The sequence below is a fragment of the Glandiceps talaboti genome, chromosome 8 (genome assembly GCF_964340395.1).
Source record: "Glandiceps talaboti chromosome 8, keGlaTala1.1, whole genome shotgun sequence".
In the NCBI taxonomy this organism is placed as follows: Eukaryota; Metazoa; Hemichordata; class Enteropneusta; family Spengelidae; genus Glandiceps; species Glandiceps talaboti.
Window position 1 is genome coordinate 21,604,535 of NC_135556.1, and position 20,360 is coordinate 21,624,894.

A 20,360-nucleotide genomic window follows, 5' to 3' on the forward strand; every position below is an offset into this window, starting at 1 on the left:
AGCAGACAGTAGTTTAAAGTGGCCATATGGATGAAGATTTTTTTTTAAATATAAAAAAACAATTTTACCGTGGTTTCCTACTTAAAAAATCAATGTGAAACAGCATAGACCAAGTCTGTGTTTGTAACTCAATACACTACAAAAAGCTAAAAAATAAAGTTTTAAAAGTTTGCTATTGTACGTACAATAACAAACATTTTACATTTCGTAATCTTGCAATTTATCGAGTTACAAACAAGGACTTGGCATATGCAGTTTGACTGTTTTATAAATTAAATATCCAAAATAAAAACAGTTTTCATCCATATGACCAATTTTGATTACACCTAAATATTATAACACCATTATCTGTATTACACTGTCTCCGCAATTTACGACTAGAAAATACTATTAACGCCCGGCTTTGTTGTGCACCTTAGTGAGTGGATGATTCTCAAATGACAACGAGAACAACAAAATATTGGAATGTATTAAAGTCCAAACCGTGTCGATTATTTATGTATGATTAAGCCTGGACTCTTGATTACACGCTATCAACATCATGCACATCTACACAACCCGCGAAAAAACACCAGAGCGTTTGGGAATGATACAAGTTTCATGCAAAGACATACAATGTATAGTAATGTTGAGTAGTTTATCAAAGTATAAACACCACATGCACAGGAGCCTAGATCCAATGACTCTGTTTACTGATTGAACACGGCACATCATAACCATAACATTGATACATTGTAACAACTGTTACTGCTATATTATAACTTCCACATATATAAACAAACTGATAAAAGTATTGTGGAAACATAATGTACATCAAAGGCACCAACTGTTGTTTTTGTATCAGTTGCAATGATGTTTTACCTAAATTTCCCTGAAGTCTTTTCTTGGCTCAGTACATTCAAGCAAAAGCACTGGTGTTTTTTCGTGGGTTGTAATTTTTGATGGTGTCACTTTTGAATTGACCTGACCGTTATAGCGTTTGTTTTCCTTACACAGGAGCATCAGGTCACTAAAAGTCAACATCACAAACTATTATATATACTATTATACTATTATATAACTATTATTATATAACTATTATTTGTATGTATGTATGTATGTATATATATATATATATATATATATATATATATATATATATATATATATATATATATATATATATATATATATATATATATATATATACACACGGGTAACGCAATTTATTGGAAAGATTGAATCATTTCCATAAAAGAATTTAAATTACCTCCGATATTCAAAAAAAAGTATTAGCTCAAATGAATGTTTTAATTTCAAGTTCTAGTTTATTTATAAAAGATCATCAACTTAATTAAAGGTCTGCTTCGGAAGACAATCTCCATACTTTCTAACACACGGGACACTACTTGTTCTTGGAATCAGAAACATCACAAATGTTATCAAAGAACTATACTATTGTAAGGTTGGTGGGCGGAAGCATACGAGAAGGAGCTTGAGTCAATATATGTCTTCATCAAAAACAGGTGGTGCAGTAGGTATATCACTGCGCGACTATGGCATCTTAGGCATTCTGACTACGATATCTATCTCGCCATTTGACTGAGAGACAGATATCATGGTAGTAATAATGTCGAGATTATTCAAGATGCTCCTAAGGATCAAAGTGAGCATTTTGCATATCAATTTCCTCACGCTTCTGTGAGTATAGTACCCAGAAGAGAGAGGCAAAACCAGCAAAAAGGAGTGGAAATACAACACGGCAAATCCTGTCGATGTTTCTTGCAATAGCCAATAACTTATTACTTTCCATTCGTCTTTTCAGTCGTTTTTTCTTCCTTCTCACTGACGGAGTGATAGTATATTGATTTCGTTTCTCATCTCTCATCCCCAGTTCTACAGCTTCCTGGTCGCCATGCCTGTCCCCAGACAAAACTAGGCATTCTTTTTCGTCAATTTTCTGAAGATAACGAGATAAATAAGATTCATGTAAACACAACTATTTATATATTTGATCAGTCTGAGACTGAATTAACACAGAGGGAGTTCGTTTCAGACTTCTTAAAAAAGACTTTCAAATATATTGCATTTCATCTACCTCGTTATTTCATTTAATACAAGTGATGCAAATGAATATTATTATCATCATTATTATAAATTTCTGACTAATTTGCATAAATATTTTTAAGTTGGTGATATATCATCAATGTCAGGCCTGAAAGTCATTAAATCTGGTAGATACAGTGATGATATTATTCTCTTAAACACAAAAACAGACTACGTAACGGAAGATGGTGTATAAAGATGCATGGATCCGCTTATATTATGATTTAGTAATGACATTAATTTTCTACTCAGCTCATATATCTAACAAATATTTGGTGGGCCTAGCCATAGACCCTCCACCCACATGGCCTAGCCTAAACAATATTTTGAGTCTGTTACTGTCATGTTTTTGTAATGCTGTTTGCAGTTACGTGATTGCAAAATCTTTAGTTTGTTATTGCTATGTGCTTTTGGTAGTTTTTTTTGTTCATTTACGTTATTGCCAAATACAAATTTTATAAACTCACCGTGTCGTTCTCATTCTCATCGTCTTCAGGTATGCCTTGAATGGGTTCTTTTTTACTAGCCCTGACGCTTGAAATGTAAAAATAATTGACCGCAGAGAATTCTAGCAAGGCAGCAAACACAAACGTTATGCATACGGTAAACCACAAATCGATTGCCTAGAAGAGGAACCAAAAAAAGATGATACACAGAGAATTGGCCACAGAAAGTAATTTCACATAAACATCAACTTTTACAATAAGTGACCAAAACAGATCAATTCAAGTCAGACTTGTTATCACTGGAACACACACTGTAATGGCTAAAACATCACTAAATTTTAGATGAATAACTCCTCTGATACGTACCGATTCTTTATTTTCATTTCAGCAATAATATATAGAAACAGAGAAAATGTTACAGATAAAATAATTTGGCATACGTTTGGTTCTGATGCTCATGTCTTTTGAAATTAAGAAAAGTTACACTCTTGCATTCTGCTGAAAAAAAAAGTGCTCTGATTTTCGACTTGTCACAGTAAAATCGAAATGATTGAATAACATCCTATATTAGCAACACCTTGATTACATAAGTGAAATAACAGGATTGACGATTACAAGAATTGTCACTCTATTATAAAAAATAAAAACGTTTCAAATCATGAATTTGGTGTCAGTTTTCTTTGGTTTTACAAGAATGCATCATATATAAGGAACAGTACTAAACGTACAGTTGGATATGACAATGCAGGAATCATCCATCTTATTGAGCTACTCTGAGTGACCAGGGTCAGTACAGATGTGATACCGAGAGATGCCCTGGCAGGAGTAGCATCTACGTGTAACCAGAACGATATCCAGGAAATGATCACCAATAAAAATGATGGAAGAAATAGGCTGACGATGAAGAACCCCAACGAACGTTCCAGTTTCAACTCGGCTACAAGTGTGGAATAATTGCCTGTTAACACAATAGAGAAACGTCTGTTAATAATGTATAACGCAGAGTGAATATCTGTAAAGCTTGAAAAATGGCGCTTAGCGCGCACGTGTGCGTATGCGTATGTGTATTGTGTCTGTCTGTCTGTCTTTCTGTCTGTCTGTCTGTCTGTCTGTCCATCCATCCATCACTGTGTGTGGGTGAATGTATGCGTGTGTGTGCATGTGCACATCTTATTCGCAAACTTTTGTTTCAGTAAACTTAATGTATCCTTTATTGGCGACAGTATATAGCTAGGTATAAACTAACCCAGAGGCATGCTATCAATTTGATGCCAGGTAGCGATCCTTTCTATTCGGAACTGAGGTAATGCGAAGTCGTAATATGGTTTTAAAGCATTCACATCACTCCAGCGAAGCACCACGTGATCACTGTTGTAAGCATCTAGACAAATATGTAAAATAAAATTAATACGATTAACATAATTAATAATCATAATTATCAATATTACGTCACATGGGAACTTATAATTGTACTGATACAATTTGTTCACTTGAACTTGATAAACGTTTTAACCTACACATTTAACCATCGCTGTCGATGATCATGATGGTAGAAATACATGTAGTCTATTAATTTACAATTACGTCATGGGTTTGTTATTAAACCAGAACCAGGAAACATCTTGCTCTTTCCCTATTCTTTCATCAGTTCTTGTATTAAAATCGTAAATAGTAGTTACAAAAAAATAGATATTTTATTCTTAACTTACAGCTCTTTATTTTGATTGTACATCTCTGTATATCTAACGGGAACAGTTCCAAGTGCATTAGGCAACTTAGAGTTAGGGTCAACCTGTACGAATTAAACAGGGAATAAATTGTGAAATGATAAAAAAAAAAAAGACTTGAACAATTATATTCGTAGAGCACACACAGTCAGTGTCACATTGTGTTAGAATTCAGATCTCTACAATGACTATGGTGAACCTACTGTGTCTCTGTTTCAAGTGTAAGAGGGAACAATCCGCACTGTAGTCACGTGCATGCAATGGAAATCTTAAATGTTAACATTTGACATTGACCCTTACCGATATCAATAGTATTCGTCTCATAACAATGGTCAATTATTTATGCTAACTATAGCCGTACCTTGTTGAATACGTTATATTTCCATCTGGTCGTAAGACAAGTGCTATATTCTCAGACAATATCGCATGTTGGTGTCCTTCTTTCTCATTCTCAAAATATACATCCGGCACCCATATCTTCTTAACGGATTCAACTGTTTGAAAAACTAGTACACTACTGTTATGGGTTAACCTATCGTCCATCCATTGTGTGAAGAATTCGATGTCTACTTTGTAATCCTGGAGTATGAGTAGAGAGAGAGAGAGTGGAAAATATATTTACGTGATATTCGAAATGTGTTTGTAAATAAATAAAACTACATCTTTTTTTTAAATGACAATGATTGAAGTTTATGATTTCAAAATATGTTGAATGCGTGCATGGTATATATATATTGCCGCTAACTATAGTCACACCGATGCATGTAAATTACTGTCGACATCCCATTATTTTTCACATCACCTTTTCAAAATATTGAGAAAAAGAGTTCTACTTAACATATATATTAAACCTTCAAAAAATCTGATGACGAATTCTCACAAATCCTCTGGACAGGGTTATGGAGTAGGTATCCATGATAATTTGTAAATATTTTGTGAATTCGTGGAATTTCAGGGCTTATGATCAATTATACACTACACCCCTAGAACGATATGTGAGTCACTTTATTGAAGTAAGGGAAAGTTTGATAAAGCCTTTCGTTGAACTGTCGAAACTTTACATATAAATATTTAGAACCCCCTGGCTATGTAACAATTGTATTACTAAGTTTCGGTCATGTGAATAAAACGCAGGCAAAATTATATAGTTATAACTTTGTATTATCAATTTTACATGTGTCTGTTTGCGAGTTACGAGAATATGGAATTTCACTGTTAAACACAGACAGACAGACAGACCGACATCTTAATTGACCCTGGCAACTTTTATGAATGGCCAGATGTGTCATAGAATACAATACATCGAGCCTTCGTTGTTAATTATCACATCCTTTGATGATGCCAGCATTTACCTGGTGAGAATGCTTATAAACCAGTCACATTTATTTCAACCTTCAAATGCTCCCATGACCAAAAGACTGATATGTGAAGGTGAATATTGAAGTATTTTAAGACTATGAAAGCAGCTGCAGGTACGTATTAACACAAAGTCGGACTTACCATAGACATAGGATTAATATCACCCAAACCCAGTAGAAGAATGTAGCACTCTACATCCACTGGACCTCCTAGCAATGGATAAATAAGAAACAGAAAGTTATATGTCCTGCAATAAGCATGTCCTGTGATAAACAAGCTATGAAGGTCTCGATATGCATTTATATTCGTACGGAAACCAGTCTATATTTACTATAACATGACGTTGATAAAGTTATCAATGACTGCCACCTGAGCTCAGGAGATGGATGAGTACGTAAATGATAAGTCTTGTTTTTGCAAATCTCTATCCGCTTCTATCCTCTACCCTAACGCGATCTAAATCCTGAAAATGTGTGTGAGGGATGGGGGATGGGGGAGGGTCACATATAGTAATGGTAGTGGTGATGGGGCGGGGCGAAGGGTACACCAGACCCGGTAAATTCTTGACAATTGTAACTGTAAATGCTAGCGCGATCAAATAAATGAATTGAATTATGACTCACCATGGATATCAGGTCGAAAGATGCTGATTTCTTGATGTTTAAGAACCTCATGTATGATTCTCATATGTTCGTCTTTGACTGAACTAGAATCATGGGACTCCGAACCATCCCCATGGCAAAACCCACACCATAGCAATACCAAACTGTGATAGGATAAAGAGAGAAACGTATGAAATGTATTTCTGATGTTCTATATTTGTACTTTCATTTGAATCGATTTGAATGCACATGATCAGTTTAAGAATGCTTTGAGCGTCTGTAATGAGTTGTTCATAAAATACACACATCCAAACAGGCTATAAAACCGTGTATAATTAATACATATTTGTTTGATGAGTCACGTTTATGTAATAATTCTGATAACAATAATATGTACCGACACGATAAAATGCGTTTTTAATCATAAAAAGAAGCCGATGCCGTCGACTATATTCAGTTGAAGGACAGTAAATAGCTAGCAAGTACATTGTAACTATCAATCGTCCTTCACTGTGTTCATTGTGGTAGACTACATAAACTGTAGAGTGTAACCAATTCTTTAAGATTGAAAATGAAGTATTGCTATTTACCAAATCAATGTAGTTGTATTTTCTGTTATATAATTTGAAGCCTGTATAGGCCATCTCGTGTGTTGTTACCGTATCGTCATTCGGGAGCTTGTGTGCTTCAATGATCCAGTAAGCTATACAGAGAGCGGGGGGGGGGGGGGGGGGTTGGCACACTGGCTCCGATCGTGGCAGGTTGAACCAAGTCGGGCAGGTTCCATGTGAGGATTGGGCTGAATAGCAGTGGTATATAGGGTTTACCTGTCATAGGCATTCAGTAGGCCTGCCACAGGTACTAGGTTCAATGGAACTTGCATGTCATAGACCTGATGGAACAGGCATGCAACAGGTCTGACAAACAGGTTTGACTGGCCAAGCCAGCCATAGTCCTGATGGGACAGGCCTGTCACGGACCTGTTTCAGATCTGATAAATCTTAGCTGTGTAGAATATAAGATCAAAGACACAGACTTGAGAAAAATGCCAAGAAGGATAAAAGGAGCCTATATTGAGGATTTGGGTAACGAGACAGAACAAGCAACAGCAAATGAAAGGGAATTGATCACATCATACAATAAAACAGTTGTGTTGTCAGGGTACCAACCAATCGATGCCAAGCCAAGACAAGTAGGATGGGTTCAGTTCTTTAAATACAATTACTCATCTGGCCACTGCCTGATAATCCAGCTAATAATTTATCACCATCAGATGACATTGATGGCATCGTATGGAACGCCATGACTGTCTTATGATGCCCATTTTCATGACGTGTTGTCCATTTAATATGACGTGATGTGCTTTCACCACAACGTGATGTCCATTTGATATGACGTGATGTGCATTGACACCAATCTACCAACACAAGTAGAAGTTCAATCATCAACGCCATGAAGGGTGGAACAGTTCCTGTGGATTAAATTGCTGCAAGCCGAGTTACTGAAGCTAATGTCATCACAACGTTAACTACCAAGGTGCTGACTGACCTCTTCAGCAAGATCTGGAAACATGACGTCCTTCCTCATGTCTAGAGTAAAAGCCTCATTATCAAAACATTTGCAAGGTGACCTCAGCAACTGTGAGAACTTAGTAGTAATTGTTTATGCAACACAGGTAAACAATCTATTTTCGGTAATCAATATTTTATTTATAGTTTGAATGTCCATGAAACAGGCAAGGATGGCGATCATGACATGTTACTGAAGTCACTATCCGACCAGAGAGATGAAGAAACAAATGTAGAGTATCAATTTAAAGGCCATTTTGCCCCTGGCAACAAGATTATGCAGAAATTCTGTTTCCAACCCCGTCTGTCTGTCTGTCTGTCTGTCTGTCTGTCTGTCTGTCTGTCTGTCTGTCTGTCTGTCTGTCTGTCTGTCTGTCTGCCTGTCTGTCTGTCTGTCTGTCTGTCTGACTGACTGACTGACTGACTGACTGACTGGATTCTATCTCATACCACTTTTTCCTCTGGTGGTTTGACATTCTAGTGAACATTTACTGAAACCTGGGCTTATAACGAACATCGCGCATCGTCCATCGAGGGCGTCATTCTTTGATTTTTTTGTTTTGTATGTGGTAGAACTGCAGATGGAGGTTTCCAATCGACTGAGTGTCTTCCACTATGTGCTGGCCTTTGATTCCGCCAAACAATACTACGAGTGATAACTACTCCATTATACAAGTACTTCATTATATAGACGATACATGTATTGATATTATTATTAGAACTAATGCAATATTTTGAAATAATATAACAAGCATATTAACTTGAATTTCTTTACTAACCCTAACCCTAACCCCTACCCTAACCCTAACTGGTCGCAAATTCATTCGAAATATTCATAGCCAGTTAATCCCCGTCACAGAATTACATCAGCAGTTGTATTGCAGTCACTGACATGAAATATAAACAGTACCCTGCTTTCCCTGTCGATGTATATTTTCTATTTTAATGTTTTTTATGTCCATGCGATTTCAGAAGGATGGTACTGACTGTCCAATGACACCACTATTCAGGTGTTTTTCACATCTTGCTTTAAATACACAAATTTACAACCATATTATCATGTAATAGCGAATATTTTACCGCACACACTGCTTGCAAATACATATAGTATATTAGTTCACCCAGGGCAATGCAGGTTCTGGATAATGTCAATTAAAGGTGAGTGTCCTGTTAAGTTCCGTTATGTTCCGTTGTGTCGTTTTTACAAGCTTCTATATAGATTAACGTATTTGCTATCACAAGCTAAGAGTATATTTATCCACCATAATCATGAGATAGGTCATGCAGAAATTGTTAAAATAACACACATTCATATATAAATGCACACACACATACATACATACATACATACATACATACATACATACATACATACATACATACATACATACATACATACATACATACATACATACATACATACGAAATTCCACTAGCCAGCACGGATTATGTTACAGAAACCAACCCGCGTGTATACTGTAGTCACTGATACAAGATATTTATAGAGGTATTTTTTTCTCTATAACACTCTGAAGTTTTAGCTTTAAGGTATTCATTTCATAAATGAAAATTTGTGTTACAGTTAAACATCAATGCATTGAAGCTGTTTTATTGCCCTTTTATTTCTATAAATTATAATTAATTTTAATAGTTTATTATGCAATGGAATTTTATTCTCATGAATAAAGATATGTTATAGTGTTGCGCTATGACATAAAACTACATGTCACCAGAATCAGGTCAAACATTACATTTCCATATCGATTTCGGTTTGAATGTATCTAGAGGTTTCAATTTTTTTATTTTCATGTCGTACATTTGTAATATTTTTCCGTCCCTTTAATTCCACCGCAATGACACACGAAGACACAGACATTTAGACAGACAGACAGACAGACAGACAGACAGTGAAAGACACATGTATATATATATTATATATATTTTAACAAACAGCAGTCCGCCACCTCAAGACCTGGTTTCAAGTTCTCTTGGTACGTCGGAAGTATGTTTGGACTGATCTCAGTTCATTTAACAAAAACATCGTAAAGTCAGTTCACAAAATACAAATTCACAATACAATTTCACAAAAACTTATTCAGAGTCAATGTCTACTTATATATATATTCACAAAGGATTTGAAACTCAGCTCGTGTTCTTTGCGAATTTATTGGTTACCAAAAACGTATAAGTTCGAATAAAAGGACAAGTTGAAGACTGGTTAAAACTTCTGCTTTATTTGTGTCCCGACGTTTAGACTGTACACAGACAGTCTTTTTCAAGGGCTAAGAAAACAGGAGAGCAGGTAAAGTGATGTCATAGAAAGGTCTCCATTAATGTGCAGCATATCATGATGGCACTGTTATTTCATATATGAATTCTCTGTGCGAGTTGATGTCCATACAGTAATCCACATAGTTGCAAACTGTACCCTTGTCAAGTTCTTTTTTTTTTAATTATCGAAAATTGAATCTTAGATTTAGCTTCTGTTTTTGAAACAAAGGTAGACGTTCTGTGGAAATACCGAACGATGTAGTATGCAAAGTCAAGGTGCCAGTGGAAAACATACTTGTCATTCGTTTCACATTAATGAAATAAGCGGTTATGTGTGTATGTCGAACTCAGAAGTAGAAGTTTCATAGCTTTTATAACGCTACGAGTAATATATTAGAAGTTGAACTTTGCTAAAATGTATGAGTAGTGAATAAAGATATCGACCTTCGAGTATTGCAGTAATACGAATTACGAATACTTTACATCGTAGGGGTCATTGAGCGTACAATATGAAATCCATACCTAGCGTTTTTTAAAAAATAAATATAAACATCGAATAGTCCTCAGAAACTTTTATATTTAACACAGCATGATGAAACATGATAAGTATGACGTTTTGGTAAAACAGTAATCAATCCCCTAGCTGTCAACTTGAATTCTCTCTCTCTCTCTCTCTCTCTCTCTCTCTCTCTCTCTCTCTCTCTCTCTCTCTCTCTCTCTCTCTCTCTCTCTCTCTCTCTCTCTCTCTCTCTCTCTCTCTCTCTCTCTCTCTCTCTCTCTCTCTCTCTCTCTCTCTCTCTCTCTCTCTCTCTCTCTCTCTCTCTCTCTCTCTCTCTCTCTCTCTCTCTCTCTCTCTCTCTCTCTCTCTCTCTCTCTCATTCATCATAGACTACCCACCACTGTGGATCTGTGGATGAGGGTCTACGTTCTATACTACCAAGACTCGTCCACTCTCCCACTTATCTATCTATCTATCTATCTGTCTGTCTATCTATCTATCTATCTATTTATCTATCTATCTGTCTGCCTGTCTGTCTGTCTGTCTGTCTGTCTGTCTGTCTGTCTGCCTGTCTATCTACCTATCTATCTCCTCTCTCTCTCTGAACCCCATCAATTCTAGATCTACCATTATTACCGTGTCATATCCACCCTATAGTATAGACATGATTATAAAGTCGTCAACTAAACCACAACTTACCAGATGGCCACCTCAAGGTTGACTGTTTTGCACATACTAGTTAACGAGTTGACTTTACGAATACTTTTAGGCTTCAAGAGAAAATGTTCGAATTCAAAGATACGATGCAGCACTGTGTTCCTCCCAGCGGTTCGACGAATATATTGTTACATGTACAGGCAGTAATCTACAAATATGAATACGTTCAAACATAAATAAGCTGCTGTCAATGCAGAAAAGAATATTGAAATATGCATGCGTATATTCCAATTGTTATGGTAATCCCTCACAATCTTGGTTAGTTGTCCACATCCAGTCGCTGAATTTATTACGGGGCTCTAGCCCTAAACTGCAGGCCAAATACTGCTCGCCAAATTGGGTTCGAAAATTTAGAATTATTTTACAGTCTTTTTTAAAATGTTTTTTTTTCTTACTTGTACATAACATCAGTGCCAGGCATGCTCGCACTTTACTCAAAATATTACTTGTGATTCCATCCATAGTGACATTATTCTAAATAGAGACATACCCCAAGGATTGCAGTATACCCTCACAAACGTATCTACATCGTGATGGGAATGTATCATATATGTTTAGTTGATTTCCATTGGTTTGACAGCATTTAAAACATTCGTTGTGGACATTATTAACACTACATTATAGGTTTTTCCTAAGAGTGATCCTATTTTCTTTATGTTTTTCAATGCCCGATCTACCCAAAATTATCAAACATGAAAAAATACCGACCCGACATTATGACATTAAAATGAAAACAAATCGCCCGCCCGCGGTACAGCGCCCTCACACATATAAAGGTAAATGACAGTAATTTACACACACATAAAGACAAATGACGCGCCCGTGTGAAAAAAAATGACACACACATAAGGAAAATGACGCATAGACGTAAATGACACACATAAGGTAAATAATGCATCGTAAAAATAAAGAAGAGGCAATAAAACGTGAAGAAAATGTTTTTATTGTTTTACCTTTTTTTAATGGACCGACCCATAAGTTGCCATGAAAAAGTAATGAGAAACATAATAAAAAATAACAGGCTCACCCAAGCTATCTTGGGTTTTTTCACACCCCTGTCTACTAAACGAAATAATTTGTCAACGTGGTCAAGTGGGCATTGAATATCTATCGGTCTTTAAATACAAATTAGACGAATTTCACTTTGATCATAACATAAATTATTTATGACATCATAATTTCTTATGTCCTTGAACCTCTGACCAAGCTTGATTTGATAGCACATGATCATTATATATTTGCAACTTTATCATGTTTGTCATTGAATCTGAAAATTAATTTAGTATATCTCGCCCAGAAGGCGGAATTGAACCGCTCCGACGCTAATCGGCTACAGGTTTGAAGCCTGCACCCCAGACCACTGAGGCTCATCCGGGCAATCCCAGTAATAATTTCTCTCACTTTTATTACCGTGACCAAACAGTAAAACTTAGTGTACAGTTGCAAATATGTTGTATTTAATAGCGTATTTCATAGCCCGACAAGGATTCTTGATTCAAAGCTTTATATCAATTTTTTTATTAATTTAATTGACATATACCAACTATCAAAACTGTAATTATGGTATCCAATAAAATGTATTTTTAGAGAAAACAAGTTTTTTCTATTTCCAAATTTGCATATAAAATGTTGCTTTGCATATTTTATCTTGGCTACAATGAAATCAGGAAAGATTTCCACAAGAACTATTTGTCTCTTTACAATAAGTCTATAATACAAAATAAATGCAGCTAATTGGAAAGCGACAATCAAAATATGCCACTCTATTCATAGAGTGATTGCGAATGTTGTGAATACACAGGAAGGTCTTCGATGCCTAGCAAGGTCAATGGTCAAGTCGCTACTATGCTAAGGTAATATAAGGTAACTGTTATTATATAGATTATATAGATTTCAATTGACAGTTTCTGTGTTTGAAGTTTAACTGCTATCGAATAGATTTGCTGTTATTTGTAAACATTTACATCAGTAAGTAAGAGTTGATTATAATGACATGGAAAATACAGTTACAAATTATGATAGTGACTATGAAATGACTACTCTAAAGAAACGGGAAAGTATTACGATGAAATATATAAATTACACCTTCGTGTTTATGTTTGTTATGAAATTGTTTATCTGCGCTCACTAAACTGTCAGCTCAATTCATGGTTTAACAATTGAATAAATTACCCTTTTTCCTTCTCCCAAAAATTGGATATTGAAAAAAAACATGTCCTAATCTACCTCTAGCTGTAATAGAAAAGAATTTTAACAAAAGAAACCTGTTAGATCAGTGAATGAACCTAGAACTCTTCCGACCCTACAAGACGATAACACTAATATATACCCCCCCCCTCCTCTCCCCTCCGACAACGGGGGTTTATCAAAGAACGGCGATTGAAGATAATGGGACCGGGGGGGGGGAGGAGGTGTGTTTGTGTGTATAGTTACAAAACTAGAATTTCGCAGAATTTATTTTTGAATTATCGCAGGTTTAATTTTAAAAGAAAACTATTCCCTATAAGGCAAAACTGAAACTTTCCAGACTGATTCGGTCTCGAAAAATACAATATTATTTCTTACAAGGTACATCTGTTACTGTATGTTGTTTAGAAAAAAAACCATTGAATTGGTATTTTGAACCAATCAACGGACGTGCAAATTACATGCTCGTCTGGGGTACATGTATATGAGTTTTCGTATTTTAATGAAAAAATAAACAAATGACCTTCATGTCAATTATGTGATTTGTATCTAAAAATATGTCCCATTATTTTACAACATCACGTGATGCATTGTAATTGTGGAACAATCACTATAGCTATCTTGACAAGCTAATATCATTGATATCAAAAACAGATCCCATTACGTCTGTGTACAGTATATTGCTGCCATCGCCCAGAAGGCGGAATTGAACCGCTCCGACGTTAATCGGCTACAGGTTTGAAGCCTGCACCCCAGACCACTGAGGCTCATCCGGGCACTAACGATATCGAGTGTGCCCTTAATATAACTTAATGAAATCGGCGTCAAAGTTAGTGTGCAGTTACAAATTGAAAAATATATAGTTTCATTATTTTAAAACCCCTTTCCTCATATGTTGTGTAAAATCTGTCTCAAAGAACCGACTGGATATTTTCAGCAAGATATTGCACTCGTAAAGATAGACATTGCTTGGTTTCAGTTATACATTTTGAAGAATTTAATATAATATAATATGCATACACATCACCATGTTAATGTACAAATACTGCGTAAAGACTCCGTTAACCTTTGACACGATATACGTAATTATTAAACTCTTTTTGGTAAACAAGTACTGACGTATTTGCTTAATGATAATATGAGTGTGTGCGTGTGTGTGTATGTGTGTAGATGATAACTTGCGTGAATAATTAATTTGTCTTTGGCAGTGACAACACAGTCTTAGTATATCAACTCTTATCACTGCGCTCTGCCTCATCGACACGATAACTTGGTTCCATTGATAAAACTACTAGTGCGTAGGTGCAGTGTATCTGATGCTTAAAGAAATGATTTATATATTCAATCAATCTTCATGTAGAGAAGATAATTATGACGTATAATACATACATGTATTTAATGAGTTATGCCCAACAAAATAATCATATTTAGGGTAATGATTTATTTGATGATTTTATCACTACTTTCTTCTGTTATTACAATATCTTTTAATGATAATAATGATCTAAACTCTTTTTTAGCTGAGGGAGTAAGTTTTCAACGCTTTGATAATTATGTAGAAAAAATGGGATTATTCTACATCGTTTCAAATCGTAACACAATTGCACATAAGTATAAGCCATTTGCAAAATATCTTTTCATAGCTTGCTGCGAGAGGTCAATTGTTCGGTATGCATAATGATATTTTGTATGTGGTTGACAGAAATTTGGCATTTGAAATGCTGGTTATAGCCTGATTTCTAGTTGTCTATTAGGTTTCTTTACAAGGGAAATTGTAGTGCTTCAGTGATACAACAAGCAAAAAATACGCCTGTTAGTGAAAAAAATACGTCTCCATGTATGTGTATCTCTGTCTCTCTTGCTCTGTCTGTTATATATAGTGCGTCGAACCCTTTGAGGGGGAACTAATTATATTCACAAATGTTGGAATGCACGGTACACGAGGAATTGGCTATTGGTGTTTTGGTAAATCTTATTCTTATGCAATTGATCGTGCATTGTCTTGTTTTTGCTTACAAAATTTGATTTGCCCAACAGACACTGTTTTATACCATTGTGTCGCTTGGATGAGTAACAATAGACATAAATGATGATAAACTACTGATACAGATTATTGTCAATGACATCGTATGTATTAACATCAGAATTTCTGTCCACGTCATGTACATGCTTGAATGATCACCAAATGAGGGCGCTCTTCGAAAAAGCAGAAACGTATATTATATAATGTAATGAATATTATTTAATCCATAATACTTGATATTAAAAACACTCACAAAACAGTAGACAAATGTCACAGCAAGATGACGCATTTTATGCATTTCATCCATTTCATTCCATTTTCTCCTTTTTTTCATTTCACACAAACCATCTTCGTTAGTTTACATGTGACGTCATCATCATCATCGATTATCATCATCATCATCATCATCATCATCATCATCACCACCACCACCACCACCACCACCATCATCATCATCATCATCATGGGATCATGTACTATTGTAATTGTTATTCAAACCATTATTTTGATTAAAAGATGGGGCTTAATTTAGTCGTGCTTCATAGCCGTTTGCAGATTGTAAGTCTGACGATGCGTTGCGAAGTGATCATGATTAATCAACTGTACAGTACCATCAAATATACATGAATTCTTGCATTTAATGGCTGTCTGTAAATTAATACCGAACTCATTAATGGCCGACTTCCAGTCCAAACTGAGCACCTTCAGATGAAAAGGACAATGGGAATATTTGTACTTGCGAGCTGGGGTGTTCGAAAGAAATGTCCTCCTGCAAAGACTAGATTAATATTGCAATGTGACATCAATTAAGTCAAGTTTATAATAAGAATGGTGATGTATTTCCCATAATGCACCATTCAAGATGGTGGGTTTGCAAATTCCTTCATGGTGTTGCTTTACTCTGAAATGTGTGCATCAACTGATAGTTACAGTACAAGTCAGAGGACATTTACTGATTGATATAGGTCAAGTCAGAGGTCATAATAATCGAACACTGTTAGGTAAAGCTTCATTATTTTGTCCGAGGCACAGCACAAATAGGCACTATCATGTCAATGAACAAATTCTATGTTGAAACCTGCTTCCTGTACAGTACAAGTCACTTTGTAGTGAAGTGGTTATAGTGCATGTCTTTGGATATATAGATACAGTACTAGAGGTACTGTGTTCGTGACCAGCCAAGGTATGGGCGATTTTTTACACTCTTTACAGAAGGAAAGACAGGTGCAGAATTAGGCACGGTGCAGCACATGTGACAGTGGGAACATTGCCATAGAAATGATTAACAAGCTTTGGACTTGTTCATTCATGGGTTTAAAGTGTTAGTGGATCGTTTCTGTCATGGATTAACGATATGCAGACACTTTCTTTGTGACCTGCTAACTGAAAAAAGTGTCCGCTAAATGAAATTGAGAGTACAATTGACAATGGGGAAGAATCCAAGAGGATCATAACTGGTGTAGTTCGCCCTGATATTGTTTTATCGATAAAAGAAATCGATCACTTAGGCCTCAAAATAAGATGTATAGGGATGATCAAGAACATCTTAGAGGTAGGATAGTAATAATTAATAAAAGTCTTACAACTTTGAATTAATTTTGAAGTACAAGTCATAGATATTTATTTATTGATAATTGTATATCTGAAAAAAAATATTATGTTGTTCGTTTATTGGGACATTTTCCTTACATGTCTAGTAGAAAAAGCAATGGATGTGACTGTAAGGGTCATGTTAGCCATTTTCAAAATTTACAATTATTGAGTGTTGTTACTTTACACAGAAGATACGAATAACGTTATGCATACCTCCTTGTAATTTAAAACAGTTGAAATAATTCCCATCAATTTTCCCTATAAATCCGTAGGATAAACCGCTTTCTGCATCTCAAGAAGATATTTCGTAGCAGCATGCCTCATCAATAAGTTCCGTCATATCTTATTTATACAATTTTAAGCCAGAAAAGGTCACAGTGCATTGGGACATTCTCCTTGCAATGCTAATAGCGTCCCCATCTTCTTGTTTTTACCCAGTCCTTTTAAAAATCCATTTACTGATGACGAATGAAGCAAAGTCCCATGGCTATGTAAGTCAATTAGCAAAATACCAACCCTTTCAACACGCCATCATTATTCATAATTCTAAGGTAATACATACTCTTTTATGATAAATCTTTCATCTTGATTTTCATATCAAGTTACTAACACACTGAAACAATATAATTTATCCATCACGGTGTATGAAAGCTCTTGGCATTACTTTAGTATTGATCCAAGTTTGGTCATTGGTAAAAGAAGGCAATAGATATAAAAATAAAGAATTTAGTTGTTGTTGTTGTTGTTGTTGTTGTTATTGTTGTTGTTGTTGTTGTTGTTGTTGTTTAAAACCTTCACGATATTATTTTAAGCTATGTACGCCATTTGCAAGTTAAACTTGTACATGGGATGTATACACTTTATATTATTTTACGCTATGTACGCCATTCCACTTGAAAAGGAAGAAGTCGCAGGGAAGAATGTGATTTTTATTCGGTACAGTGGCTGTCAGGGCTGTGTAGGAAATGACTCGATCCGTTTCTGCGTCCGTTCGTCCTCCCGTGCATGCGTTATGTGTGGCTAGCCAAATCTCTGGCATGTAAAAGCCAATCATACTTAAACTTGACAGAATGGAGACGTACATGTACCATGGTGGGCATATGCACATTCCATTCTTTCATGACATGTCCTAGTAGTCCTAAATGGCGGCCAAAATCCACTCTTTATATAGTTGCTCAGGAACCAAAGTACACAGAGACTCGGTTCAAGTGTCTACCTCTTACTATCATATATGTACTTTCAGTTAATATCATTAAATTCGACCTTGACTTTGGCCTCTGCTGTCCAAACCAAATGTTTTCGTGCAAATCACACGTTTTGGGTGTGGCTGTAGGTGTTTCTAGATGTGTTTCTAGATCCCAAATAAGGGTGATATATGACATCATTGGGCATACCCCATGAGTTGTTATTAAACTATTGATTGCACAACAGCCATTATTATATTTATATGCAAATATAGGCCAGTGCAATAGTTTGGTTTATGTCTTAGATGACGACGAATACTTGTTCATCGAGGAAACGTCCCCAAGGCAGATAATGTCGTAGGATAGTTACACTTATATTTTTCTTCTGTCTTGCTATTTGCCTCGGACGATATTATACTCACGTCTTACAATAGATCTCAATTGTAATATCGTTACTCGTTGCATCATTCGAAATTTTTATTGAGATAAGATTTGTAAAAAAAAAATGACATAAAACAATCGTTGTAGAAGTTTTAAGATTTTCCAATTTATTTTACAATTATGCGAGTATTTAAAACGTTTAAAATTCAATTATAGCTTTTTGAAATTAGGCAATTCAAGTATTATTGGAAATACAAAAAAAGACAGATTGACATCGGATATTTCAAAGCAAGCATAGTTCACTCTGCCACGTCTGTAAATTTTGTACATTTTACAGTCACGTAAATAACCTTAGTAATTAAAAGTGCGCTCACCTCTCTTACATGAGGAAAATGAGTGACTCGTTCCTTGACAACATTTGTTCAATAAAATGGGGTTAACAGGAGTCTATTATAGAAAAGAATAAAGAATTTTGCCATTTTCCAACAAATAAACCGACTAAAAAATGAAAATACAGCAAAATAAGCGCTCAAAATGGATTTTGATGAAGAAGAAAACGTGTATAATTTATTGCCTTTTGTATAAGGCAACTTATGATAACATTGGATTGACGATAACATTGAAACATATAATCTTTGTGAAAGGCAAAAATGGTAAATATGCACTCAACATAAAATGATGTTCAGCCCATCTGTAAATTGTATGTAACATTTTAATGCTATTCACAGAATACCTTTCACAGCGATTAGTAAATTTTAATAATGGTTACTCAAATATTAACGATACGAAACATGAAAGAAATCGTTTATTTTACACTTATTGCCTGGACCTTGTAGGTAATATGGCATCTACTAGCGCCCGAATAAGGCCAGGCAATAAGTGTTTTATAACACCTCACATTCTTAGTCATATGGATTTTTCCATAATTAAAGCAAATCTAAGATAAGACTTCTGTGCTACATGAATATTGCCCAGGGGATAAAAGAACGCGCATAGTGCCTTCTACATGCGAATTGAAGTCACTGTGGGTCAATAGTTTCATACCACGTGATGAGATCTAAGCCAATCACTGAAGGCTATATGAAGACAATGTGTTATTATAATATAAAATATTCACTTCAAGTAGTGACTATATATTAGTTCCCTTTCAGGCAATAAACACGGTTCCCTAATGGTAAATTGGATTACACTACAGAATTTACAAGGATTTACAGAATTTGTAAGTTAATGAAAAAATCAAGTTAATGGCACACACGCTGTGGTTAAGGCTTCGGAGTTATCCATCATCTTTCCTAACGGACTGTTCTATGAACTCAACATGTCAAGGGAAGATATCTGCATTGTACTCGAACTGAAGGAGATCATGCAGTGTAAATCCGGTCATAAATCAAAACCTGTATGGAATGAATAAACGCTTTACAACATGATGAATCGAGTCTGTTCACTGATGCGTTTCGAACAGGTAATCACCCAAACCCATTATGAGATCGTTTTAAAAGGAAAATCGGGTTGGAACAGGGAGAAAAATGTACTGATATTAGTATTATGAATAATGATGAATAATTTAGATATATTGAATTTAACTTGACTATTCACAGGTTATGTCATTTATTACTGTAGGAATATTTGTCAGAATGCATACATTTTATGTGCTTTACTCAAAAGTAGCTTTGACAATTTGAATATTCAAGCACATCTATGGTAATATGGAATATTGT

The 20,360-nt window shown here is 35.4% G+C and overlaps 1 protein-coding gene and 2 non-coding genes across 3 annotated transcripts; all 3 read right to left on the reverse strand.

The window, feature by feature from the left end:
• Positions 1-1,633: 1,633 nt before the first annotated feature.
• On the reverse strand, positions 1,634-7,102 carry LOC144439367 (glycine receptor subunit alphaZ1-like). The gene is made up of 9 exons (XM_078128651.1): positions 7,047-7,102; positions 6,241-6,383; positions 5,759-5,826; positions 4,620-4,837; positions 4,241-4,323; positions 3,778-3,912; positions 3,260-3,489; positions 2,553-2,708; positions 1,634-1,939 (listed from the first exon to the last, which is right to left on the reverse strand). The coding sequence occupies exons 1-9, from the start codon at positions 7,100-7,102 to the stop codon at positions 1,634-1,636; spliced, it is 1,395 nt and encodes a 464-aa protein (XP_077984777.1).
• Positions 7,103-12,564: 5,462 nt separating this feature from the next.
• On the reverse strand, positions 12,565-12,651 carry Trnastop-uca (transfer RNA opal suppressor (anticodon UCA)). Its single transcript has one exon. It is a non-coding gene; the product is annotated as a tRNA-Sec (tRNA).
• A 1,500-nt stretch (positions 12,652-14,151) lies between these two features.
• On the reverse strand, positions 14,152-14,238 carry Trnastop-uca (transfer RNA opal suppressor (anticodon UCA)). The gene has a single exon. It is a non-coding gene; the product is annotated as a tRNA-Sec (tRNA).
• Positions 14,239-20,360: the final 6,122 nt, after the last annotated feature.